The sequence below is a fragment of the Pundamilia nyererei genome, unplaced genomic scaffold (assembly GCF_000239375.1).
Source record: "Pundamilia nyererei isolate P.nyererei 1_Seehausen unplaced genomic scaffold, PunNye1.0 scaffold00060, whole genome shotgun sequence".
Lineage (NCBI taxonomy): Eukaryota > Metazoa > Chordata > Actinopteri > Cichliformes > Cichlidae > Pundamilia > Pundamilia nyererei.
In genome coordinates, this window is record NW_005187461.1 from 1,419,158 (window position 1) to 1,444,790 (window position 25,633).

The 25,633-nt window shown below is 43.1% G+C and overlaps 3 protein-coding genes across 9 annotated transcripts in view; 1 reads left to right on the top strand and 2 right to left on the bottom strand.

Annotated features, from left to right (window-relative positions):
- Positions 1 to 43: 43 nt before the first annotated feature.
- On the bottom strand, positions 44 to 5,432 carry agk (acylglycerol kinase). Its single transcript, XM_005734783.1, has 14 exons — positions 5,157 to 5,432; positions 5,037 to 5,076; positions 4,876 to 4,955; positions 4,711 to 4,786; positions 4,484 to 4,609; positions 4,273 to 4,367; positions 4,048 to 4,117; positions 2,394 to 2,473; positions 2,251 to 2,308; positions 1,219 to 1,366; positions 1,026 to 1,123; positions 821 to 891; positions 653 to 737; positions 44 to 532 (listed from the first exon to the last, which is right to left on the bottom strand). Exons 1-14 carry the CDS (start codon positions 5,264 to 5,266, stop codon positions 398 to 400), a joined length of 1,272 nt encoding a protein of 423 aa, XP_005734840.1. The 5' UTR covers positions 5,267 to 5,432; the 3' UTR covers positions 44 to 397.
- A 231-nt stretch (positions 5,433 to 5,663) lies between these two features.
- Positions 5,664 to 22,050, top strand: nup205 (nucleoporin 205). Of its 3 annotated transcripts, none has more exons than XM_005734784.1 (42): positions 5,664 to 5,875; positions 6,391 to 6,533; positions 6,695 to 6,866; positions 7,033 to 7,177; positions 7,480 to 7,639; positions 7,829 to 8,057; positions 8,152 to 8,316; positions 8,415 to 8,590; positions 8,755 to 8,871; positions 8,977 to 9,114; positions 9,245 to 9,395; positions 9,686 to 9,891; positions 9,975 to 10,157; positions 10,529 to 10,579; positions 10,886 to 11,095; positions 11,210 to 11,447; positions 11,534 to 11,723; positions 11,870 to 11,990; positions 12,220 to 12,298; positions 12,379 to 12,543; positions 12,670 to 12,794; positions 14,260 to 14,374; positions 14,533 to 14,682; positions 14,830 to 14,904; positions 15,007 to 15,164; positions 15,252 to 15,332; positions 15,415 to 15,606; positions 15,708 to 15,909; positions 16,004 to 16,102; positions 16,267 to 16,415; positions 16,604 to 16,795; positions 16,893 to 17,014; positions 17,197 to 17,329; positions 19,296 to 19,422; positions 19,539 to 19,612; positions 19,759 to 19,887; positions 20,113 to 20,239; positions 20,412 to 20,584; positions 20,721 to 20,850; positions 21,050 to 21,178; positions 21,319 to 21,395; positions 21,590 to 22,050. In XM_005734784.1, exons 1-42 carry the CDS (start codon positions 5,848 to 5,850, stop codon positions 21,740 to 21,742), a joined length of 5,979 nt encoding a protein of 1,992 aa, XP_005734841.1. In that variant the 5' UTR covers positions 5,664 to 5,847; the 3' UTR covers positions 21,743 to 22,050. The 3 variants fall into 3 exon arrangements, with proteins under 3 accessions (XP_005734841.1, XP_005734842.1, XP_013766781.1); XM_005734785.1 differs by having other exon boundaries at positions 16,270 to 16,415; XM_013911327.1 differs by having other exon boundaries at positions 14,833 to 14,904.
- A 420-nt stretch (positions 22,051 to 22,470) lies between these two features.
- The window catches only part of fgd4a (FYVE, RhoGEF and PH domain containing 4a), a 50,824-nt gene continuing 47,661 nt past the window's right edge, over positions 22,471 to 25,633 (bottom strand). For all 5 annotated transcript variants that reach the window (XM_005734787.1, XM_005734790.2, XM_005734789.2 and 2 more), the window contains 3 exons: positions 24,978 to 25,115; positions 24,508 to 24,648; positions 22,471 to 24,411 (listed from right to left, as the gene is read on the bottom strand). In XM_005734787.1, coding sequence (XP_005734844.1) covers positions 24,148 to 24,411; positions 24,508 to 24,648; positions 24,978 to 25,115 — 543 coding nt within the window. In that variant the 3' untranslated portion in view covers positions 22,471 to 24,147. The remainder of the gene's footprint in view (positions 24,412 to 24,507; positions 24,649 to 24,977; positions 25,116 to 25,633) is intronic.

The following is a 25,633-nucleotide window of genomic DNA, read 5'->3' on the forward strand; positions in this document are numbered from 1 at the left end:
ATATCGAACACACAAATATCACAAAGGGAGAAAAACTGTTTGCACCGAGGTGGGCAGACATTATTTTTATTGACCATGTTAATAGTGAACTTTTCAGTAAACATCCTGTAAGACAGCCTGTACATGGGTTACTGGCTTAGAAAAGAAGCCTTGGTCCTTTTACATACAGCAAACAGCCTGTAAGGTAGTTGTTTTTGTAACTGGTACTGAATATTTTATGTTTACATGGAGTAAAACAGCCCCCATCAGCACTTCATGATCATTTAAAAAACTGCTGGCGAAGCAAAAATCCATTTTGAGGGTGAACTCTGGGTTTGATGGCATCTGGTTCTTTGGCTTCCCTCGAATTCGGCTTCTGTCCCGCTGTTCTTGTCTTCTTTCGGCTTCTGTTTTCTCATCACTGGATCTGTGAGAGGAGCTGCTCTCTGCGCTCGGCACTGATGAAGAAGCGGAGTTTCCGTGGCAACAGCCTTACCTCCACAGGCATCGCCTCATACTCCTCATTGTCGATGTTGTAGAAGCCAGAGGCGCCCTGCGGGGACCGTGGCAAAGTTAAATGTCAGGGCAAAAACTCGCAGGCTGATCTTCTGGAAGTAGACTGACTTATAGAATCACAGCCTTAAAGCAGGTTTGATTTTAAAGGATTTCTGACCTCTGGCAGCTGCAGCCAGCAAGCACCAGCCTCCAATTCTGTGGCATTTTCAGTGAATACAGTCGGGTCTGCTGCTTTTTTATTGCTATTATGAAGAAGGATTAAAATCATTGAATGCATTTTGCACAATCACACACTTTCAGAAATTTAGGAAAAAACACTACTGACCCTGCAGTAATGAACTCGCCCACGGTCAAGTTGTGAGGCTCTGCACTGATCCTGAGGGAGTCATTGATGCGCTGAAAATTAAAATAAAGAATGCAAAAACTTCCGAGAGGCACAGAGCACTTAAAAGGGGCAGTGACATGATGTTTTCTTTTGTTTTTCTAAGAATAGCAACACAGCTTTACATATATAATGGTTTTTAACTGACCCTCTCCACTGGGTTTTTGTTGTGTGTTTGAATAAAGAGCTCTAACGTTGACAGCTGCTGCTCCTCCCACTTCTCTGGCTCTTCCACTTTTGGAAGCTCTGACCAAACACACAACCACCAAAGCAACAATTAGACAAACAGTGTCCTGGGCTGTTGTGCTACAAGTTGTTCAAGTTCAGTCACATTCGCTCACCTTCAGCTGGTGGGTTCCAGTAGTTCTTCAGCCTGCGGATGATGCGGTGGATCAGATTCGGCCTGGGGGCCTTCACAGGGGGCAGGTCGGGGGGCCGGAGCGTGGGAGCCAAATAGGACACAGAGACATCCCGGACCAGAGGCCACTCCTAAAACATAGCAGTGAATGAATAGTGTCATTACCTCTCTACTAAGAATGTTGTTTGAGATTTATAAAAAAGAAACATTTGCAAATTTGGACAGAAATAGCTTTAAAACGGTTACAGCTCAGGCTGCAGGACTAACGGACGGCTCAAATGATTTGTGAAAAGTGAAAATCTGGAGCCCGGTGGCACGGTGGTTAGCACTGTTGCCGCACAGCAAGAAGGTCCTGAGTTCAATTCCACTATCAGGCCGGGTCTTTCTGTGTGGAGTTTGCATGTTCTCCCCGTGTTTGCGTGGGTTCTCTCCGGGTACTCCGGCTTCCTCCCACCGTCCAAAGACATGCAGCTTGTGGGGATAGGTTCATTGGATAATCCAAATTGTCACTAGGTGTAAATGTGCGAATGAATGTGAGTGCGAATGGTTGCCTGTCCCTGTGTGTTGGCCCTGCGACAGACTGGCGACCTGTCCAGGGTGTACCCTGCCTCTCGCCCTATGACAGCTGGGATAGGCTCCAGCGCCCCCCGCGACCCTGAAAAGGATAAGCGAATGGATGGATGGATGGAAAATCTGGAGCAAATATTGCCAACTGTACTTCTGCATTAAAAAAAACCATACAAGAGCCTCATGAACCAGTAAACACTCATCTTACTGGGTTAGCAGACACAGAATCACAATGGGAGACGTGAAACGCATCCATAGCACGAGTGATCTGCACCGACTGACTCGTTTCAAAATGTACCCCCAAGTTTTTTTAAGGATGTGAAACTTACACTACAACAGGTTAATGGAGTGAGATGTTTGCTGTTATTTTCAATGCAGGAGAAAATAAGGGGAAATTGCACATATTAATCGCTTTGCCAGCATGTTTGAGGAAAGAGAACATCCTTACCCTCAGAGTGCTAAACCAATGCGCCGCATTTGTCTTCAGCGGTCCGAGGTACCAATATCTGTAGGGAAACGTTATGGTTAATTATTCTTATATGTGAAGAATCGTTGTCTTCCTCGTCTAGTTACAGTGTTGAGTAATCTTACTTGCTGATTTTTGAAGCCACATCTCTAAAAGCCCCCCAACGCAGTCCCATCAGAGCAAAGACTGGCTGCTCTTTCTCTCCCTGGGAAAACAAGCACATACACTTCAAACTCCTGTCCAAGTGTTAAAACAATGCAGTTTCTCCCAGTAGACATGTCACCTCGTTCTCACATTCACAAACGTGGGTACTGACAGCAATACTCCATCAGTCTTTTACAGCTGACGGCTAAAAACTACATTTGAACATGTCTCATGTTTAAATTCCCACTTTTATAGCACTGAGAACAGTTTCAGTGCATCATTAAATATCAAGGATAACAACATGTATATGTAAAGTACTTTTTTAAAATGATGCATTCAGCTTTGTATTTACTTCCTCACTTTGCTAGTTGTCAATTTATTTATGTATTTATTTATTTTTATTGTATTTTATATTCTAAGAGTCAAACACTGTCCGTTTGACTGAGTGTAGAATCAGAGCACCACACATCTCTACTTGTAATTACAGAAACAGTCACTAACTTGCCATTGCATACTTTATTTACTTTATTGAGTCGGCCATTATTGACCATTTGCAGGAAAAGGGATGGGTATATGATTCTCTATACCTCATATTTTCTACCTGGGATTTGGTGTCGTGGGTCGAGCTGCTTAAAGTCACGTTTTTCCACCACGTAACCACGCCAGTAATTTCCATCCACTGTTTGCTCATCCTATCATATGGCAGCGGTATGCAGTTGTGTCATCTGTTTACTTTTGGGTAGCACATCACCAGCTGCTAGTCTCTCCTCCTTCTTGACCTGGTTATACTCCACAGAGTTTCTTTGTTTGTTTTGATCTGTGCTTTTTTAGAGGTTGTTGAAGTAGCTCCTTATTTACTGAAAACTGAAATTCAGCGCTTGCTGTCAGATATGTCTGGCTTGTCTTTCAGTTGTGTGCGCTAGGAAACATAAACAGGTGTCACTGAGATGGGACAGATACTGCAATATGACACTTTTATATCATGGAAAAATGTATATTATTGCAGATGATATGATATGGCACAGCCCGAGTGCCAAGGATTCTGAAGTCTCTGGGAAGAACTTTTTTTAATTACTACACACCTTGGACATGAAATAATTTGCATGAAGACCTGAATTTAAATTTGCTTATTTCTTCTGCTGAATTTAAAGTCATCAACATGGCAAAAGAGAATATTAAATATTAAGAAGAAAATAAAAAATAATAGTTTATGTTTACGTTTAGGCCAACGTGTATTCAAAATATGAAAAGAAAGTCAATGAATAAATAAGTTTGAGTGGTACAAAAGGAGAATAACAGAAAATCATCAAAATAAATCAATGTATATATTTTTTAAACTTGAAAAATAATGTCACATGGAAAAATCAGAAAATACTCACAAAAACTGATAAAACGCATTTATTTTTTCTTGTAATTTTCTTTTATTATAATAAATATTCATATATGTTTTTTAAAATATATATATATTTTTTACCTGATGGCTTTTAAAATAAATATTAAATAACTTTGGAAAATGTGCTTTATGAATCCAGTTTACCGGCTTACTGTTAAAAACAGCAAGATGTTTTTAAATAAGTACAGACATTAGTTTGTAACTTTAAGGCTATGTAGAGCAATATATAAGCAGTTTCTCACTTTGATTTGAAGCACATCCAGCGGTACAGTTTCTCCCTTCAGTATTGACAGTGCCGCTGATGTGATGTCCCTGGAAAATGAATGACGTTAAAAACATTCTAGTTAATGGGAGAAATCGGGAATTCTGTACTATAGATTTACTGAGTGACATGATAACAACCCAGTGAAGTTTGTCGTGGGAATATGTAATGATCTTTTTGTGTGTGATGCTGAAACATTACTTACTTGACCTTGTTGTCACTGAGGAGATGAAGACTTGGACTGAGGGAATTATGGGAGCCTAGTGGAATGAATCCAATTGGTGTCTTACTGAAGACGTCCTGTGGTCAGAAAACATCCACCAAAAGAAAGATTTAATTACTTAAAGTATCAGACTGAATATAGTTATTACAGACAACTGATGTCAGATTAAGCTACTATATTACATTACACCTACTTGGTCTGGCCTTCTCAGTAAACCTGTGATCACTTCCTGCAACGTGCCATCTCCTCCAGCCACGATCAGCATGTCTGTTTCTTCCATTAACTCGATCAGTTTTTTAGCCTGACCTTCATAGTCTGTCTGTAGAGGGATATGTAATATCTGGATGTGATGTCATGCTCTGTGACACTCTCAGAGACACTATTACCTGATAAATATCCAATTGAAATAGAAAACAATACCTTGACTACTGTAATCTGCACACCAGCCAGGTGTAAAATAGGAGCAGCATTCTTTTCAAATAGGTTGTTGGCTTTCCTGGAGAAAATTAACACAGGAAGCTGTAAATATTCTGAGAAAAATTAAACAAGACTCTCAGAGAGACGTCTGGAGATTATGCGTCTTACCCGTTGCAAGCTGCAGGGTTCAAAATCACAGTTGCTTTCCTGATTCGCTCCTGTGGTGCTATCTGCTGCTGTCCATATTCCTAACACAAATGATGATGTTAAGGATAACTGTCACAAAGAGGAAACTTGTGTTTTGGAGTAATAATTCAGTGACACCTTACCCTGGCTAATAGACACGCCTCTCTGCGCAGGACGCTGTCACTGATGAAACATTATACATAATTAGGACGCGAAAACGGGAATTTGTGCACTCTGTCTCATTCATAGCATGAAATACCCACCAGTGTTTTCCATACAGCCAGTATCCACCGTAGGACAAGACACACACTGCAAATGTGCTTTTCTTCCAATGATTTCGCAAAGTCCGAAACACTTTCACGACTCGAGCCATGACTGTGATTAAACTGTTTTCAAAACCTCAATTTCAGCGCAGTGGTACAGATCATTAAACGTCATAAACGACACATTTTCATCACAGCGGTCACAGACTCACAGATAGAAGACTAGCATGGGCATTTTGGTGTACCGTCAAAACAGTCGGAAGCAAAACAAGAGCCTCAAACTCATGGTTCCGCTTGTGTTTTGATTTTTTTCGGAACTATTTCTAGTTGCATATTTTTTCAAGTATTGCTTTATATAAGTCTCCTAAAATATTTTATTTTTTAATCTTTTTTTTAAAAGTTTACAGATTGTAGATTTAATTAAATGCCTTAAACGCTTTAACTTACAAGAACTACAATTCCCATAATTGCTAATGAGGATGGGGCCATCATTCGGAGGACCCCGCCTGAAAAGAGCCCACATAATCATGAAATAAGATATTTACTCTACTCAACTAACCAGCGGGGACATTAAATTAGGACTGATAGATTCGTTGTTCACTAAAAGTGACCAAAGCATTACAGAAGTTATCGTTTTAAATTTCACACCGGCACAAACCCAGAAGCTTCTGTCCAACTTAGTGAGCGTATCATGGCGGCGCAGATGGCGGTAAATTCGGGTAAGGTGTATATTTTATTAAATAATTGGATTTTGTTTAATTATTGCATCAAATCTCAACCTCTGCTATGCACTGAAGCGCAGATATATGCGCTTCTTGGCCGCAGATTTGTCGATTATGATATGTTTTGACCACATGTTGTTGGGTCTGTCAGGCTAACATAGCTTAGCCTTGCCCATAGCAAATAGACGTTAAGTTAGCTGAGGTTAAATAACAAATTAGTTTTACTCATTTACACCGAACTAATTCCCACACTCAACCTGAAATAGCAGGGAGGGATGACACGACTTGTCTGATAGATCAGCTTGAAATAAAAGTGAAACTAACAACTCGGGGGAGGCAAAGAAGTGTCTGTACTATACTTCTGGAATCTTTTAGTGTCTATAGGATAGGCAAAATGCCGCAGTGGTGTTAACAAGCATGGTTATAGCAAATTAACTCGAAATGACTAGAAATTAGTTGTTTGCATACTTGTGTGACGACCCAAAACATCTGAAGCGTGTTTACTCCGTCAGGAGCCAGTCTGTGGGGGCCACTGAAAGAGCTCTGGGAGACAGTGGACGGAGCTGTGTTAAGGAGACAGCCCGAGAGTGTTCACCTCCTAGACCTACAGCTGAAGAAACACAAACCTCACTTTCTGTCACTTTTTAAGAACCCGGTAAGATGGCACGAATAGGTCATTTAAAACACTGTAATTTCTCACACATGCAGGTCACGGGTGTTTGTTTTTTGTTTTTGTTTTTTCTCCAATGTGTAGCTTGTAGTTACAGTCTGTCCTCCGAGACTCTGATATTAACAGCGTCTTCTCTTCATTTTTAGCCAAAAAGTGCAGAGCAAAGAGAGAAAGTGCGTAAAGCCAGCACAGAAGGCATCGCCATCCAAGGTCAGCAGGGGTCACGGCTCCTTCCAGAACAGCTTCTGACAGAGGCTTTCATCCTCAGTGATCTCTTTGACATTGGAGAGTTGGCAGCTTTGGAGCTTCTCTTGGCAGGTAACATGAAGGGAAAAAATCCCCAACTTTATCCAGCATAGATTAATCCCATTTCATCTTATAGGTAAAGTGTCACTGTAGTTAATTGTGTAGCAGGTTCTATGGATTGTCCTGATCAAACACTGAGATTGAGCTCTGTTTCTTTTATGTAATCATCTCTCTCCAGGTGAACAGCAGCAGCCCTATTTTCCAGGACTGACACGAGGCCTAGTGGCCGTGTTACTTTACTGGGATGGAAAACTTTGTATGGCCAACTCTCTGCGCACACTCATTCAGTCACGACAGGGCAAGACCTTCACCCTGGATCTTAGGTAATAACGGTGTCTAAAAGTAGTACAATGAAACATTGATAAATGCTGTTAAAGTCCCGTATGATGAAGGTGTTTTTGTCCTGCTTGTATTTTTTTGGTAACATTGCCCTTGATGTAAATATGTAAAAATTGTGTGCGTTTCTGTTCTGTGTCTTGTGTACTGTTTGTTTGTATATGTGTCTTTCTGACTGCTGTTACATCCAAATTTGCCCTTGAGGGACAATTAAAGGATTATTCTATTCTATTCTATTCTGTTCTATTTGAATCTTATGTTTGACAATGTCATTTGTTTTCTCCTTCAGTGGAGAGCTGGTGGCTTTGACAACACGATTTACAGATGAGCTCATGAGCCAAGGTCTGACCAAACGCATCCTAACTTTGGTGTCAGAGATAAGCGTGATGCGTGAGTTTGAACGCCTGCAGAAAGAACGCGGATTGGGCAACGAAAAGCACAGGAAGGAGGTGGGAAGTAATCTTTTGTATAAATTTTAACCAAAGATATAAATCTTCAAATTGCTTTGTTTTCTTTTTCCAGTGTTAAAGGAACAATACAGTGCCACTAATTCTCTCAACATAGAAACATAGAGTGTAGGAATGCAGAGTGCATTATGGAAAATATGGATTACATGTAGTTTCTGCATCTGTCACCAGGTTGCAGACCTCATCAAGGAATGCCGACAGGCGCTTGCAGACAGCCTGTTTTCATGGACCTGCCAATCACCCCTGTCAAAAGATGACACTCTGGCACTCATTGGCCACCTGGAGACAGTTACAGCTCAGGCTGATGGCTCACTGGACAGTGTTAGCCTGGCTCTGGTTATGGCACTGCTCTACTGCTTGGATGTCAGTTTCATAGAGCAGGGGACTGAAGATAGAGATGGTAAGTTCGTGTTGATGGTTTTGGTTTTCTTTCTTTTTTTCCTGTTGAAATCACTGATTCCAAAAATCATCTGCCTGCGTGTGTTTTCCTCCAGATTTGCTCCAGGCACTTCCATTGCTGACAGAAAGGCAGTATGTGTCTGCAGTGCACAGTCGCCTGATGGACAGCCAACCATGGAAGCTTCCGGGGCTGCAGGCCGTGTGTCGACTGGCGTGGGCTCTGTTGCTGAGAGTCCTTTCCCAGCTGCCACAGGGCTCAGGTAAGCACTGCATTCCCTGAGTCTCCATTAAAAATGCCCTTCTAATTTTTTCTGAGATAACAGCCATTTCATCTTATTGTACGTGTATTTTTGTGCAGCACTGGTTGAGTTCACCGAGGCAGATGAGGCTCTGGCTGATCAGGCTCTCCTGGGCGATGTCTTCTTGTTTATGAAAGAGGGCATTCTGGGATGTGAGAGTTTTTCCCAGGAAGAGTTTTACATCCGCCGCGTCCATTCACTCATCACAGACTTTCTGGCTCTTATGCCAATGAAGGTAAGAGATGCTGCAGGTGCTTTTAACTTAAGACTGACATGTAAAACTATAATATGGTTTTTAACTGATCAGATTCAACATTCTGTAATTGTCACATTTCATTTATTTATCTATTTTTGCATCTTAATTTAAATATGTAACAAGCATATTTTGGCTTTTTGCAGGTGAAGCAGCTTCGTAACCGTGCCGATGAGGATGCCCGCCTCGTGCACATGTCCTTACAGATGGACAGCGAGCTTCCGTCGTCATTGCGGAAGGACTTGGACCACCTCATGATCCTGGTTAGTGGTTTGTTTGTTTTTTACATATCCATATATACATACGAGGCAGTATTACCTCTAACCTTTTATTACTGATCGATGAGAATTTTTGGTTTGTGTTTTCAGATAGGGGAGTTTTACAGCAAGGACCCATTTGGATTAGAGCTGGGTTTGGAGTTCTGGTGTCCCACGGAGTCTCTTCAACACAGCTCCCTGCAGGGTTCTTATCTGGGAATGGCCCTGCAAAGACCTCCACATAAACAGGTAGGGTTCGTGTTTTTGTGACTACTGTTACTGATTGTCCAATTGATTTAGATTTGGGGAGGAGGGGTGTGTGTGTCCGTGGCTTCTTTTTGTTTAAAGGTGTTTTTATATTTTGTGATTGTTGACACAGGTGGTTTTGTCCAAGTTTGTACGTCAGATGGGAGACCTTCTGCCGTCCACCCTCTACATCTCCTATCTCCGTATGTTAAAAGGACTTGCCAATGGCCCTCAGTGTGCTCATTACTGCTTCAGCCTGCTTAAGACCAACGGGGCAGCACACAGTAAGACTAAATTTAGTCTTTATTTATTTATTTTAGTGATATTTCAGTTGAAATCAACACATTCGATTTGAAGTTAAGCCTTTCCACAAAAGGAACTTTATTATGTTGTAATAATAATAATAATAATGTGTTTGTCTGTTTTTTTTTTTTTAAATAAAACAACATTTAAATTTTTATTTATTTACACCATTAGAATACTGTCTGGGTTCATTATTATTTATAATTATTTAAATCAAAAACCTTACCAGCGTGTACTGCAGTGTTCTCTAATGCATACTAATCTTGTTCAGGTGACAACATCCAGGGAGTCTCAGGCAGTCCGGTGTCCTGGGAACATTTTTTTCACTCACTCATGCTGTACCATGAAAACCTGCGACGAGACCTCCCCAATCCAGATTCGGCTCACTACCGCCACCCGCCACTCAGGGGCATCACCCAAAGAGAGATGGAAGGACTTACCTCGTTTTTGCAGTTGCTCACCACCATCATCACATGGGTATGCCACAACAGGCATGGATTTGTGCTGCTATGTGGGTGTAAAATACCACAAAGTCAGATGTTTATTTCTATCTTCTCTAGAGTGAAAATGCTCGACTGGCCTTGTGCGAGCATCCCCAGTGGACCCCAGCTGTCGTGATGTTGGGATTGCTTCAGTGCAGCGTTCCTCCCGTCCTGAAAGCTGAGCTCCTGCACTGCCTGGCAGCGTTTGGAAAGTCACCGGAGATCGCTGCTTCACTCTGGCAGTCGCTGGAGTACACGCAGGTAAAACAGAACAATGTTTTATTTTTATTAAAAATGACAAGAGTGTACACTGATAGGGTCAACATTGTTTGTCATGTGCAAATAAAATATGAATTATGATAATATCAGAAAGTCACAGACTCCCTTTCTACTCTTACGATATTTCTCTACATGTTAAGCTTAATTTCTGCACTAAAGCTGTCAGCAGACACCAATGCTCTCACCACTGAAATGACTATAAGATGCTGTAAACGTGCAAATGTCCAGTCCTCATGATTGCAGCCATTTCTTAAAACCTAATTTCCAGAAAACAAACATCGTCACTCTTGTGTTTCTATCTGTAACTTTGTGTTTTGAAGCTTCTCATTTTGTTTTCATTTCTTGTCAAACAGATCCTTCAGACGGTGCGAGCCCCCGGACAGAGACAAGCAGCAGGGATAGAGGTGAGATTTGAGTTGTTTTTGTTTTTTCTCCTCAGCAAGCGTAATGGTCAGAGGGTTTAAGCCTGTCTCGTTGTAAAGAAAAACAATGCAGACAGGTTATCGGTCTGATTTGTCTTTAAATGTTCTTCTGTTTATAAAATTGGCGCTCTGAGCAGGTCTGCTGTAATTGGGCCGTTACAGATCTGCATCATAGATCAGTAAAACAGCTGGAGACTAAAAGTTTTACTTTCATTTGATCGATTGCTAAACATCCTGTAAAAAGAGGGACGTGACTCAAACTTTGTGAATTATTTTCATGGCCATCAGGTGGAGCTGAATGAGATCGAGTCGAGCTGTGAGGAGTACCCACTGACACGATCTTTCTGCCACCTGATCAGCACCTTGGTGGAGGGAAGCCTGCCCGTTAATTTAGGAGCAGGGTTGCGTGTGCCCGGCTTTCAGCCCTACTTGAACTTCTTGCGTGACTCTGTGTTCCTCCCCTTCCCCACCAGAGCGTATCGTCGCCCTGCTGAGAAGGTAATGCTCCCTCCTAGCGTCAAGGTGTAGACACGAAACATAGATTCACTTTTAACTGTGTAAATCTGCTCATTTTGTCCCCCCCCCCCCTTTCATTTCGTTGCCGTCTCCCAGTGGGAGGTAGCCGACTCTGTCCTCGAGGTGTTCCACAAGCTGCTGCGGGACTACGAGCCCCAGCCGTCTGACTTTGTCCAGGAGATTGTGGAACTGCAGGGTGAGCAGGTCCCGGCCCATAAGCCTCCGGGCCACAGCATCATGTTCCACCTGCTCAATGACTCGCCCATGCTGGCACTCTGCCTCAGCCTGCTGGAGGAGGGGGTCCGCCAGCTGGACACCTATGCACCTTTCCCCGGTGAGAAAGCATGCACCGCTGTTAGGCAAATGGAGAGAACTTGTGTCTTTGTTCTGACAGAAGAGTGCATCACTCTGCCCTTACAGGTAAAAAGCACTTGCAGTCTGCAGTGTTGCACTGCTTGTGCCTTTTGGACTTGGCTCTGCAGAAGGAAGCAGTGTTCATGGATCTTCTTAGGGAGAGCCAGGCCTCTCTGCTGGTTTCTCCCCTGGAGCAGCTCCTCCAAGGCGTCAGCCCTCAAACCAGAAGGGCTGATCACATTGTCAACATTGCGAGGTAAACACATCCTTTTTTAATTTTTTAAAATAATGTTTGAACTGTAATGTATTTTTGTTCACTTTTTATTAATCTTGGCTATTCAGTAAAGCTTATAACTCAGCCTTTGCAGCACAGTTCTGAACTCTGCCGTTTGTCTTTGGCAGGTATCTTTACCACAGCAGCTCAAACCCAGAGGCCGCCTTCCAGAGCGCCAAGATTCTGCGTCGCATCGCCAACTACCCAAACATTCAGATCAGGCTGGTGGGAGACTTCACACATGACCAGGTACGTCTGGAAACGCGTGTCATACTTTGAATTGGATGGAACAGTTGCCTCGATATAAACTCGTTTGTCTTTCAGTAAATTAGATCTGTGTAAGAAAACGGCTTGAACAGTATTGAAATTTTCAAGGTGACTTGGAACAGGTTTCATGAAACCTTGGGGTGTTTTTGCTGTGTGCATGTAAGCGTTAGCTGTGTTAAAGCAGGCATTAATTTAAACGTCTCCACTTCAGGCTGTAAGTCACAAGCTCATGGCAGGCTTTGTGGAGTGTCTGGACAATGAAGACGCAGAGGAGGGCACAGAGAAAGATGGTGAGACGATCTTCACCTATCAATTATTAAACCTGTCACACTCAGACTTACTAATTTACACCTTAAATACTAACTTTCAGACGTAGACTCACAAAAGAAGGTGGCAAGGATCCGGCACGAAACCCAGATCCATATTTTGAACCTGCTCATTACGTCTTTGGAGTTGAAGGCACCAAATCTGGCCCTTTATCTTTTGGGCTATGAAGTGAAGAAGCCTGTGTCGTCAACCAATCTCCAGGACCCGGGTGAGAGTTTGGCCTTTACAGTGAATATGTTCATTTTAGTAGCAGTTATGATGTTTAACACCGTTTGAACCTTTTATGGATTAAGTGGAAAGAAAATCGGATGATTTAAGTGTGTTTGTCTTACAGGTGTGTTAGGGTGCCCGCGTAGCTGCCTGCACGCCATCCTGAGCCGGCTGCAGAGAGGCACAGAGAAAAGATCGGGACCTGCACTCACACAGCAAGCCCCGCACCTGGCTGAGCTCTGCTACCAGGTAATATTTAACAGGGCTCACAAAATTTCAAAATCTCTGGTAGCCCTTCGGGCGAGCCCTGTTTAAACGAGGCCCAATCTCTGCAGTGAGAGATGTAGCTCAGCTAGCAGGAGGATTTTATGTTAGAATATTTCAAATTCGGACACTCTTCAGTTTTTGGTAGCCCAAAATAAATTTAAGTAGCCTGGGAAAAAAAAGAGGACAATTTTTTGATTGACTTAAAAAAATTTTAAAACACAAATTACAACTGTAAAAAAAAATAAAATAAAATACAATCATCAACTCAAATATTTGGTTCTAATTGAACAGAAATTTCTATGAACTTGTAAGAACTGTGTAGAACATGGATCAGTCTGTGTCAGATCCTGAATCTGACATTTCCACTGAAGTCACGGGTAAGAGGTAAGTGGAACCAAGATCATTTGCTTTGTTTGCAAAGGCTGCTACATTGTGCCAAAGGTAGTTCACTCTTTGCAACATCGCGCTGTTCTAAACAGCTTTTTCTTCTGCGTTTCTTCTGGACTTCTTGTTGTGCTTGGTTTATTTTTAGTAGTTTTTTTGCAATTGGCGTTTGTTCTGGGAAAGATACTGCAGACGGAGCAATAATGCATTTCTTGCATTTCTCATGGGTTCTAATGGGGTCTTTCTTAAAATTACTGGTCCCAGTAACAAAGGCGCTTGTCAACTAGGAAATCGAGGGAAACAAGACACACCCGGCAGAACATGATGTTATTTAGCTCGTCATATTCCAGCCACAGACATTCTTTTGTCCATGAAACCAAAAAAAGCTGCGCTTTTGTTTTTGCCTCATAGCCTGATTTGTCATATCTTTTCCGTTTTGTGATCAGCTTTTCTTTGGCGGTCCCTTCTTCACCCTGACCTGTCTTATTTGGCTCTGCAGAACTAAAATACCTGCGTAAATCCATCTGCTTTTACACAGGCACTTGCATAATGATCAGCGATTCTCTGCGCAATCAACCTGCATCACAGGTTTAAGCTTGCTGCGGGAGATTTCACTTGTCACGTTTGAATAGTAAGCTAATGAGTGATAAGACGATGTCAGAGGAACTGGTGCGCAACTAATCTGTCACTCACCAGTCAGTAGCTGCCGCTCTCTATTCACAGTTTGCGCCATCGCAAAGTGAAAGTGAAGCAAAAAACAAGCGGAAATTCAAACGCGATTTCAATATGTCACATATACTGACAGCTACGTTTGCCAAAGAATGCAAAAGCATTGACATATTCTTTCTTCCTATGACAGCCTGACGGGCAGGGCTGAGATGGACTTTGGTAGCCCGAACAGAAAAATCGCTAGCCCCGGGACGTTGGGCTAGCGATTTTGCGAGCCCTGTTTAAACGAGGCCCAATCTCTGCAGTGAGAGATGTAGCTCAGCTAGCAGGAGGATTTTATGTTACAGAATATTTCAAATTTCTTTGTGTTTGTCTGGTTTTCTTTTTCTCTCAGGTGATCTACCAGCTGTGTGCTTGTCCAGACACATCTGGACCCACAATGCGCTACTTGAGGACCAGCCAGGATTTCCTGTTCTCACACCTGCAACACCTGCCCTTCATCCTGCCAAGTGAGCTCAGAATCCCTGCTAACCTTGTTAAATAAAAGGCGTTTTACCAACAAAGCAGTAGCATTAATTTGAAACGAGTTGTTGTGTATCCATGCAAGGAGGAAATAATGGGCAGAAAACACTGCAGGATTCTTTTCTCTCTTCCTTCTTCTCCTCAGGTAACCAGATTGCTGCCCTCTCCCAGATGTCTTGGCTCATGAAAACGGCTGCAATCGAGCTGAGAGTGACCTCACTCAACCGCCAGCGTTCCCATACACAGCGCCTCGTCAGCCTCCTGCTGGATGACCAGCCACACGCTCAGCATGCAGGTAAAGGAAAGTTGCTCTATACTTTCCATGGCTGTAAATAAAAGCTTAAAGGATCTTTTTAGAAAACTTTCAAGCCCTCACAGCTGACAGTCCTGTTTATTGCAAAGGAAATTTACAATATGCACCTAAAACCTTTTTATTTTTTAGCAGATGGGGAATCTGGCATGGAAGACGAGACTAGATCAGTCAGCGGTTTTCTGCATTTTGACACAGTTTCTAAAGGTTCGTGTCACAAGTCCACCTTCAAATTTAGAAAGATATTAGAAGAATACATGTGAGGAGTTTTTAAGAATGACCCCAGATCGTCTCGCTTTTCATCATCAGTGCGCAGGAAGTTACTGAGCGTGCTGGATGCCATCGAATTCAGCCAGGATATGCCTGAGCTGCTGCAGCTGGACTTCTTTGAACGCACTCAGATAGAGCAGGTGATCTCCAACTGTGAGCACGTCAATGAGCAGGGACATACTGTGTGCAACGTTAAGGTACGTTTCCGGATACGATGTCTAATGTATTTTCTTGATCTGATGTGTTGTTTCAGCCTCTGAAGTTGGTTTTCATTTTCCTCACAGTTGCTTCACAGAGTGCTGGTCGCCGAGGTGAACGCGCTGCAGGGAATGGCAGCGATTGGACAGAGGCCTCTGTTAATGGAAGTGAGTGAAACTCACAAACTGACGTCCTGTAATTTTAGCTGAAAGCTGTAATTAAATTCCATTACTGTTTACTTTGCCTTAGGAGGTGAACTCAATCCTGCAGCAAGTGGTGGAACGTAACCGTGTCCGTCGGAGCCTGAGTGCAAAGCGGCATGCGCTGCAGTCCTGGAGGAGTCTGGCGGAGACGCTGCTGACTGCCTGCCCAGCTGATCTGATACCTGCTGATGAGCGGCAGCTCATCATCAGGGATCTGCTGCTGGACCTGCACGATAAGGTCAGTGATCACGTCAGCGTAGCAGTAATATCCAGTCCTGTCCAATAAGGAACTGGTCTCAGTGTTCAATGCTCAAGTTTTTGTAACTGTGCTTTGTCTAGGTGTTATCAGAGGATGCAGCAGGGGAGTTGATGCCCATTGTTGCCGGAGCGGTCTTCACACTGACAGCTCACCTCAGCCAATCAGTGCTGTCTGAGCAGCAGCAGGGGGTGGGATTAGAAGCATCCTCTGGCTTTGCGTCAATCGCCAACTCTGCGCTGCACCTGATCCTGCGCAAGCTGCTGGACTTTATACTTTCTACTGGTTAGTGACTCAAACCCACATTTCTCACATGGGGAAACTTTTCAGGATCTACTTTGATCCCAGTACGATTTTGTAATGTCTATCACACCTTAAGGAGGCGGATATCAGCGTCTGCGTGCTCACCTGTATGGCTCTCTGCTGTATTATCTGCAAATTGCCCAGAAACCTGAAGAACCGGACACTCTGCAGACAGGTACACAGAAGCAATCACACACTGCAGGTTATAATAAGAGAGTCCTTTTGGACCTCTTTATTTGACAAAAAAGTCATTGTTAGTGTTTTCTGACATATACTGTCTGTTAGTATCATTTCAAAGGAACGGTGGGTTTGTCTGAGAAAATGTCTTTGTGTTTGCAGCAGGCAAAGCAATGTGGGAACGTCTCACAGCTCCTGAAGATGGTTTCTCCAAACTGCAGCGGGAGAACCTCGCGATCATCGAGAGCTACGGCAAGGCCCTCATGGAGGTTGTGTGCCGAGATGCCTGTGACGGCCATGAAATTAGCAGAGTAAGGGTTAAACCTACACGAAGCTTTCTCTGCCTATTTCAGCCTCTTGGTGATTTTTTTTTCTTTGCCCCCAATCTTGAAGCATCCTAACATGCTTTTCTGGAATGCCAAGTATCTTTTGCTTCTATCAACACCTCTCTGTTTTAATGTTAACCAAGCCTAACAAGTATTCTGCCCCCCCCCGTTAGATGCTGGCCATGGCCGTGCTGGACCGTATCCTGTCAATTGACCGTCAGAATCAGTGGCTGCTGTATATTTGCAACAGTGGCTACCTGCGGTCGTTGGTGGAGAGCTTGAGGCAGGATGATGTGGCGCTACAGAGCCTGCTCACACCACAGCCACCTCTCCTCAAACCACTCTACATCTTTGAAAGCAAGATGGTGAGGAGACAGTTTTCAGTATTTAGTTTCTAAACTTGAACACACCAGGCTCAATGAGTGGAAGATTGTGAAGCTACAAGCTTGTTTGCGTGTTTAGGCTCTGCTGACTCGTGTGGCTAAGACGGGGCAGGGAGCCGTGGAGCTGTTGCGCTGTGGGCTGGTGGCACAGCTGATGGAGTGTCAGGTGTTTGACATGGTGCCCGACAGCGACGCACACAGGTATGGATGTGGGGATAGGAGGAGAGAGTGAGAGGACTAGCTGTCTTTTTAAAAAGTTCTTATATTTGATATGTAAACATCTTCTATCCCTTTTTAAAACAACTCTGCCCTTTATTCAGAGCTGTTGAAATCTATATTTCTAGTTTCCCTTGTGTTTGCATCTGTTCCTCTATGGTTTGCAGGGTGATGAGGGACCCATCAGGCTTCATCCCCAGCCCTATGGACCGTTACAGACAGATTCTTTTACCAACCTTAAGGCTCTTTCAAGTGATTCTGACTTCCACCTCCATAAATCACCAGCAGGGGGCAGCACAAGTAAGTGTGTAACGTTGTTAGACCTGAGCTTTGTCATTTCAAATATTGTCACGTGTCTGAGTTTATTATTTGATTTCCTGTTCTGGTTTGGTTGATTTTTTTTTTTGCTCGGCTGAATGTAGGGCTGTAATAATCCAAATTTTAGTAATTGATTATTTGATCAGTTATTGAGTTATCAGGTAAGAAATCCTATGTTATGTCAAAATGAATTGCTCATTGGTTTCTATTTTAGAAATTGCAATAGTTGTAATTTTTATTTTCTTTTTTTCCCAAAAATGCACAAAAAAATAATAATACATGTTATTTGAAAGCGCCTTTCAGAACTCCCAAGGACACTGTACACAGCAGAAACATTAAAAGCAGGCAATTTACAAAATCATAAAAGGTAAAACAGATTTAAAATAGCAGAATGGAAAAAGTTATGTGGGATTAGCTTTTCTGAACAGGTGAGTTTTGAGTCTAGCCTTGAAAAGAGAAAAGGAAGTGGTATTTGTTATATCAGGAGGTAGGGAATTCCAGAGCAGCTGAAAGCACTGCTGCCCATGGTGGCGGGGGGGCAGAGTGGTGATCTGAACCATATCAGAGAGATATGGAGGGGAGAGTTGATGAATAGCCTTAAATGTTTACAAAAGTATTTTAAAATTAGTGCGATATTTGACTGGGAGCCAATGAAGCTGCTGCAGGACGGAGGGGGTGATGTGGTGATAATACGGGCAGCAGAGTTCTGGACACGTCGAAGCTTGGATGTATAATCTCTAGAACAGCTGAATCCAAATGAGGCATACATGCAGCTTAAACTAAAGCCTAAAATAAAATGGCAAAAAGAGAGAAAATGACTCAGGTTGATTTTGTATATGATCATGTGTATGCGTTTTTGTGTGTGTCTGTTTGCTTAATCGTGTTAATGACACATGTGCACGTGGGAGTGTGAGGTTTTAAAGAAATATCTCATGACTACAACGATGAAATTCGAGCATGTGGACATTCTCTGTGGTTTGTCCTATTTTGATGCAAAGTTTCCTGCTGCAGGAAAAAAACAACAACTTTGTGGTGGTTTAGATGTTAACAATGATTCAGTGTCCAGCCTAGAAAGTCCCGGGCTAGTGGCTCAGTTTTTACTAGCCTATGTGTATTTTACTTCGCTGTGGAGAGAGGGGGGGGGTGAGCTTTCATTTTTATCTGCTTAAATATTAATGTCATGAACTTAATATCACATTTTTCCTGTTTTGTATATTTTACATAAATCTGTAAAATAATGGGATTAAAGTCTTGAAATGAAATATGGTCTAGTACACCCCACACCCCCTTTAGATTCACCCCTGCTGCAGCCTTCAGCAAACTGCCAAAGTCAAACATTGCATCAGACTAAGCTAACAGTTCATCTTCATACGCATGCTTTTATTTAACTTCTGTAGCTTTACTGTAGATGCTGGATGGGAGCAGCTTCAAAGCTTTCCTTTGGTGTGACACACGATGGACTCCTGCCAGTTTTTTCCCAAGTAAAGGTTTTAACAGTGATTACAGGAGCAGGCGGCCCTAAACCTGAGCTCATGGTCTCCTTAACGTCGCCCCCTCTTTGCTCTTTGCCGCGTAGACAGACTCTTGATTCATGTTAAACCATGACGTGTCATCTTCACCCCTGCTGATGCGTTATCAGTGTTTTTGTTGAAAGCCTGGGGGCTGCATGGGCTTAATGATGTGGTACGTTTGATGCACGTGTGTGCCTTTAGAGAAGTTTCAGTTGCAGGTCTATTTCTAGTTGCAAATGTGGGTGAAACACTCACGCTTATATGGGGACGAATGAGCCCCACTGAGTCGTGGAATAAACAAAGCATCAAAGCAGAAAGTGATCAAAGTGTTTTTCTTCTTTTTAAATAATGGAGTTATTTGAGTTACTCAATGAATCATTGAGTTTGATTTTTGATTTGAAAGCGAGTAATAAGAAACAACAAATATCTGTGTGCAGGTTCTCCAGTGGCTGATAGTCCATGCAGACACCATTCAGTCCCTGCTGCGCTGCCAGGAGCTCAGTATGGGAGCTTTGCAGGAACTTTCTCTGCTTACTGGCATCATCAGTAAAACAGCTCTGCCAGGTACAAAGATGAGCAGTCACCCTGAACTGAAAGCACAAAGCTCTTGTAATGTTATATCAGCCTTATGCGAACCACGTGTTTATAATCAGTGACTCAGTAACTACTTGATGTCTCAGGTGCCCTTGAGATGGGTGGAGAAGTCAACAGCACTGCGCTCACGGAGTTCCAAGGTCACATTAACAGATTCCAGGTCAGATGATGCCCTTAGTTTTTATTACATACCAACCTGTTCTAACTTTCACTTTTATCTTGTCCAACCCTCTTTAACCTCTGCGTCTACTTTTCAGTGTGAGATTTGCATAAGTGGCAATGTCTCTCTCTCTCTCTCTTTTTTAGCGTCTATGTCTGTCTCTGCTCGGCCGTCTGGCAGGAAGTGAGCGGGACAGGTTGCTAAAACAGGCTGAGATCTCTGCACCTGGAGACTCAGCAGAACGGCGAGAAGAGATGGAGGTGGCCATGCAACAGGTTTGACGGTTATTCTGTAAATGGTAGAACTGGAGATGTAAAGTGTATTCTCAGTGCCAGCTTCCCCGTTAGCATATTTATATTTTACGTATTCCAAGTGTGGAGTGGACACTTTGGGGCAAAATCCACAAGAGAGGCACTGAAATGTCTGGAGTTTTCTCTCTGTAATCAGGGTTATCAGTTCTGCATCGTCAGTGACTTGAACCTGCTGTCCTTTGTCCCAAGGTGTGTGCTAACATCATGGAGTACTGCCAGGCCCTCCTGCTGCAGAGCTCAGCCCAGGCTCAGTTCAGCATCTGCCTCTTCAGCCCGTCAGGCAGCGAGCCAGCTGGCAGGGACGGAGCACGCACTGGTCAGTGATATTCTACCCTAACTTATGAAGAATAAGGATCTGGCTCATGCTAATCGTTAATGTGGCTTAGCCTATGGTTATGGAATGTTTTCGGAGCTTGTGGTGTTCCTGAAGTTCCCGGTTTATGGAAACACTTTCAGTTTAACGATAGACTCTTCCTCCTCTTTTCAAGACCTTTCATCCACCGTGCCATCGATGGCTTACTCTCGGGTCCCTAGTCTTGGTTTGGTCTTGTACCTGCTCAAGAATAGTGCTGCTGATTTCTTCCGGTTCCACCAAAGTCACAGGCAGAGCCTGGGAAAGCTTCAGAGCTTGGATCAGCTCCCACCTGAGGAGCTCAAGGAGGTAATAGATAGATGCAACAGTGTATATAGAGATATAACTTCACCACCGTCAGTTTACCAAATAAACTCGCACATCCTGCATACGTTTTGATTGTTAGCGTTGTTTCCCGTCAGTTCTAACCACCTTTTCTCTGTAGTTGTGCCAAGGCCTGGTTTCAGGCCCAGGAGCAGTGGAGAAAATCTCATCAGTGCAGAGGAGCTTGCTGGCCAAGAGACGACTGGTCCAGCTCATCAACAACAGAGCCAAGCTGCTAGCCTTGTGCTCCTGTATCCTTTGCCCCTCGCAGACACATTTGTAGAAATGGGATTAACAAGATTAAACCAGGAATGATAAATGCTACGCTGAAACTGCCTCTGCCCATCATGTCTGTGCCATATAGTGTTTGATTATCTTACACTGATAAGAGTTATTAAAAAAAATGCCACATGAGAAGCTGTGGACAGCCTTGACCTGACTCCTGCTTAGATGTGATTGAGACATGCTTATTCGTGCTGTGGCGTCACCTGGAGTACTACTTGTTGCATTGTATACCCACTGACCCCAAAGACTCGCTGCTGCCTGGATCCACTTTATACAGATCACGCCTCGCAGATGGTAGGGGCACATGTTACAGAGAATACATGCCAATAATAGGTTCATTGCACTTTTTGGTTATTGAGAGCAGATGTGGCATAGACACTGTATGATCCCTGGTTGAGTAAACATGAACATTTCTGTATGTTCAAATTCTTTAGACTCATTCAGCGGGCTGCAGGCCAGCGGAGGCCGAGGACTAAGCCTATCCAGAGTCAGCCAACAAGATCTAGATCTGGTAAGAAATTTCTGTAAACTGGTATGAGTCTGCAAACTAAGACGTGTTGTACCTCTTGTACACAGTTGTACATTCCGGGGCAGTTTCCTAGCCATGCATAAAGCCTCGGCCTAAACCATAAGCATTTGGAGATTTTCATCAGGTTTTTCCTTTAGCCTGGAATTAATCTCTTTCTCTTGTCTGTGTGATTGCAGCTGAAAAGCGACATGGCTGCAGGATTTGGGGAGGCCCTGCAGAGGAAGCTGCTGGAGGTGGAGGGCTTGTACAGCCAGGTCCGCTCTCGCTATACTTTTATCCAGGCTCTGGTCCGCAGGATCCGCGGCCTGCTGCGACAGCCCAAAAGCTGAGACTGGCCAAGATCCGATTACCTTCTCTGTCAGTTTGAACTTCTGCCTTCATAACAGGCAAAACCAGGACACTGCTAAGGACTTCATGTCTGGCAACATCACTCCTTTCTACTGACCCGACCTTCCTCTTCTATAACTCGTAGTGTCAATTTCGATCATGCTTATGTTCACAGTGCAAGTAGCACCATTTGAGGAATTGAGAATGTGGAGAAGAAAAAGCAGAAGAAATTTTTACTTGTTAAACTGTATTTGATATTCTTGTTTGTTCGGATGATTTTTGTGAAAATAAACTTCTTTTTCTAAATCGGTTAAATGTCCAGTTCTCACCTTCCTCGCTCCATAGATGGCCTGAACGACAGTGGCTACGGGCACCTTTCATTTTTAACGGGTAAAGACGAGGTTACCGTCTGCTGTATTAATAGAAATGTTTTTCAAGCTTCTGACTCTCACAGTGACATTTTCATGCTGCTTTTTTTTGTTTTTTTTTCTAACAGCTTATCACACACATCACAAAGACGTCGACCACTGCTGTGCTGAACACCAGTGACTGATTCACCTATTTTTACATGCATGTCTGGGTTTACTCATTTCAAACTTCTTATCAGGAGAAGCAAAACCAGGAACCAAAACAACAAGATGCTCTTTGTGAAAGTAGCATCACAATAGCTGACAGAAGTGGGCAAGTGTCACACTGAAACACTGTACACCAGGCATTCTAGCGCCACGAGTCATTTAATCTCCCTTTTATTTTCTTTGAAGGTACACTTTATAAGACCGTAAAGTGCGTAGATTCTTAAACCTTTGGGAAAGGGACAAGAGGACGCATAAAAATCTAGCTTTTACATTCAGATCTAGCAGACAGAAGTTTTGTGCTCTTAGTTTTTATTTGAATACAGGCGACTGGGGGCGGGCGGAAATAGTTCAGAGAGGTGAGCACCAGCATTGAGCACGGGGGGAGGGGGAAACGCCGTGGAAAATATAGGCACATTTCCTCACCACAGTCCATCGTGGACTGTGACTGATCTCTGTGACACATTTCATGGGTTGGTGGTGGAAAAAGAAAAAAATAATCTTAAAATAAGGGATGTACCGAATGCTCTTCTCAGCTGACACACGGAAACATTTGTCCCAGGTTTAACAGATCATGCTCGCGTAGTCTATAAATTACTTTAAATAATAAAATTAATTACAGCATTAAAAACACATTTACAGTTGTTGCACCAGCTTGCTATACCGATTGTGCTGCATATGCATCCGAACAGAAACCCTGACACGTGGATAATGATGATCCCTGCTCCTCTCTCTCTGAACACGCTGACGTGTACAAAGCTGCCATTTCAGATTCAGCCAACTCTGGGACTGACTGGTGTTTTCGCCCATCACAGCTACGTAACCGCAGGATGAGAACTAAATTTACATTTGCAGATAACGTTGCTCGGGGGAGGTTTAGAAATGCATCGAGCATGTCGAACGGAGTCTTCACAGTAGGTTGTAACTATTTTGTGAAAAAACACTGCTGTAACTGGACATGTATAAAAATATCATCGATATATCAACACTGGAATTATACACTCCATTAAAAAATTGGCATAGGATTAAAAATCGCATCCACTGGGCTCTACTTCTAACAGAATCCATCTTTACGTGTTAATGTTGCTTCATCTGTAAGTTTGTTTCAGATTAAAAGGTTGAAACTTTCTTTTGCTTTTAAGAGGAGAGATGAGACCATCATTATCCAACCACATGATCACTGTTACAGATTTGGAACAATCTCAACCAAAGAAAAGGGGAAATACTGTAAATTCTTTATAGCACATTTAGAGGTTTTTCTATTTAATAGAAACCAAGTCTGACTAATGTCTGTACATAAAAACAAAACTGTTCATTTAGGGAAAAAAACAAACATTTATACTGTACATGTACAGAGAAAAACAGCACCAGCAGACTTAGTTGGACCACCTTTCCTGCTGTGATTCACATCCTCACAGGGTACTTTGTTAAGTCTGCGGTAGTCCACTGGCTCAAGTCCACGGAGAGTGATTTTGCGCTTTCATTAATAGTGCCTGTTTGAGGGAAAGCGATCTATCCTGAGGCCCCTCTGTTCTAGTGTTGATTGTATCAGAAGTGTCTGTTAGTAATCCAGCACAGCTCTAGCAGTGAATCTTGCAGGAGAAAATCCAGGCGATAACAAAGACACACGAGAGACACGAGGAGAGGCAGCTTATCCAGCACTTTGTTTCCCATGCTGTCTTTAAGATAAAGATTCGACGACAGAACGGATAGCAAGTGTTCGTATTTTGTGCATGCAGAATAAATCTGCACATCCCATCTTTTTATTTGAACAATCCAACTGCAGTTTGCATGTTTGCAAGTGCAAAAGCAGTTTGTTTGTAGAAAACAAGCCCTTATGTGTTATCAGTGCTGGCTTCCTCCGTGTTGTTGTTATCCGACACGCCGCTGCCGTTGGTCTCGGGACGTTCCGGTATCTCTCCCTTCACCGCCACTCGAATTACTTTCAACCAGCGCTGCTTAAGTTCCTCGGTCTCAGCAGCAAAGTTGTGGGTGGACTTGGACTGGGAGATGTGGAAGCTTGCCGGTGGGTCCGTGGGCCGGGTGGTGTCGTCCACAGAATAACCCACCAGGGGTATGGTGCACTGTGCTTTTACATCCTGAGAGGAAAGTCAAAGAAGAGATCGTCTTCACTGTGAATGATCTGCTAAATGAACATATCCAATCATATTTTTGGCTTGAAGTAGTTGTTTTACCTGTGGAGCTCCATAGAGGTAAAGCACCAGACTCTCCTTCTCAGGGATGACGCACCAACACTTCTGCCAAATTTTGCTCTTCTCAGAGTGCTGCAGGAAGCCACACATGATGCTGCTGTCTGCAAACTGACCGGCTTCAATCTGCAAAAATGCGCACAGATCAGCAAAAGAAAAAGAGAAACCAGGAACGCCAGCTGATGTTATTTCTGTCACATGACGGTTTACTCCCATTACCACTTTAACTTTCAAGTGCACAGTCACTTGTTTTAAGTAAGTTAGCTACAACTATTGTAGTCTAATCCATCAGCCATACAATATATTCACCCTTCAACAAGCTTAGAATTTTAAAATTGTTGAAGCTGTTTCACTGAAATGTCTTGTTTTTGTTGTTTTTGTTATTCATCTTATCTTCGCTGATATAAATGAGGGTTCGTATTAGACAACATCAGGTTTATTCACTGAAAAGTCACCTCGAGAATGCCCTTTTTCTTGCCCTCCGCTATCGCCTCTCCAGTCAGGATGCAGTGGCAGTCCTTGCACACTTTGTTCATTTTGTTGCCATCGTATTCAAGCGGCGCTTTATAGTCTGAGCATTTCCAGCACACCACCTGTAAGAGACAGGCAGCAATATTATTAGCAATGATGATAACAATTTAGCAAGAGGAGAGGAGAGGAGAGGAGAGGAGAGGAGAGGAGAGGAGAGGAGAGGAGGTTTGGAACTCTGCAGTCACTGAGTTAGCAGAGCGGCAGCAACTTTTACTCCCTATATTGCTCAACACTCTATTCTGTGAGTTTTTAGAGCAACTCATTTGTTCACAGATTTTTGTGGCTGAGCGTTTGATTCGATACACTTATGGCAACAGGACTGAAAACACCTGAATCCAAAGATTCAGAGGGGTGATCCACACATTTTGTGGTTTAAAACGTCATTAAATCATCATTCGACATATTTGGTGGAATAAAACATCACATAGGCGGTATCTGGGTATTCCCAATTCAACTAATGGGGTCTAACCCAGGGGTGGGCAATCTCAGTCCACGAGGGCCGGTGTCCCTGCAGGTTTTAGATGTGTCCTTGAACCAACACAGCTGATTTAAATGGCTAAATTAGCTCCTCAACATGTCC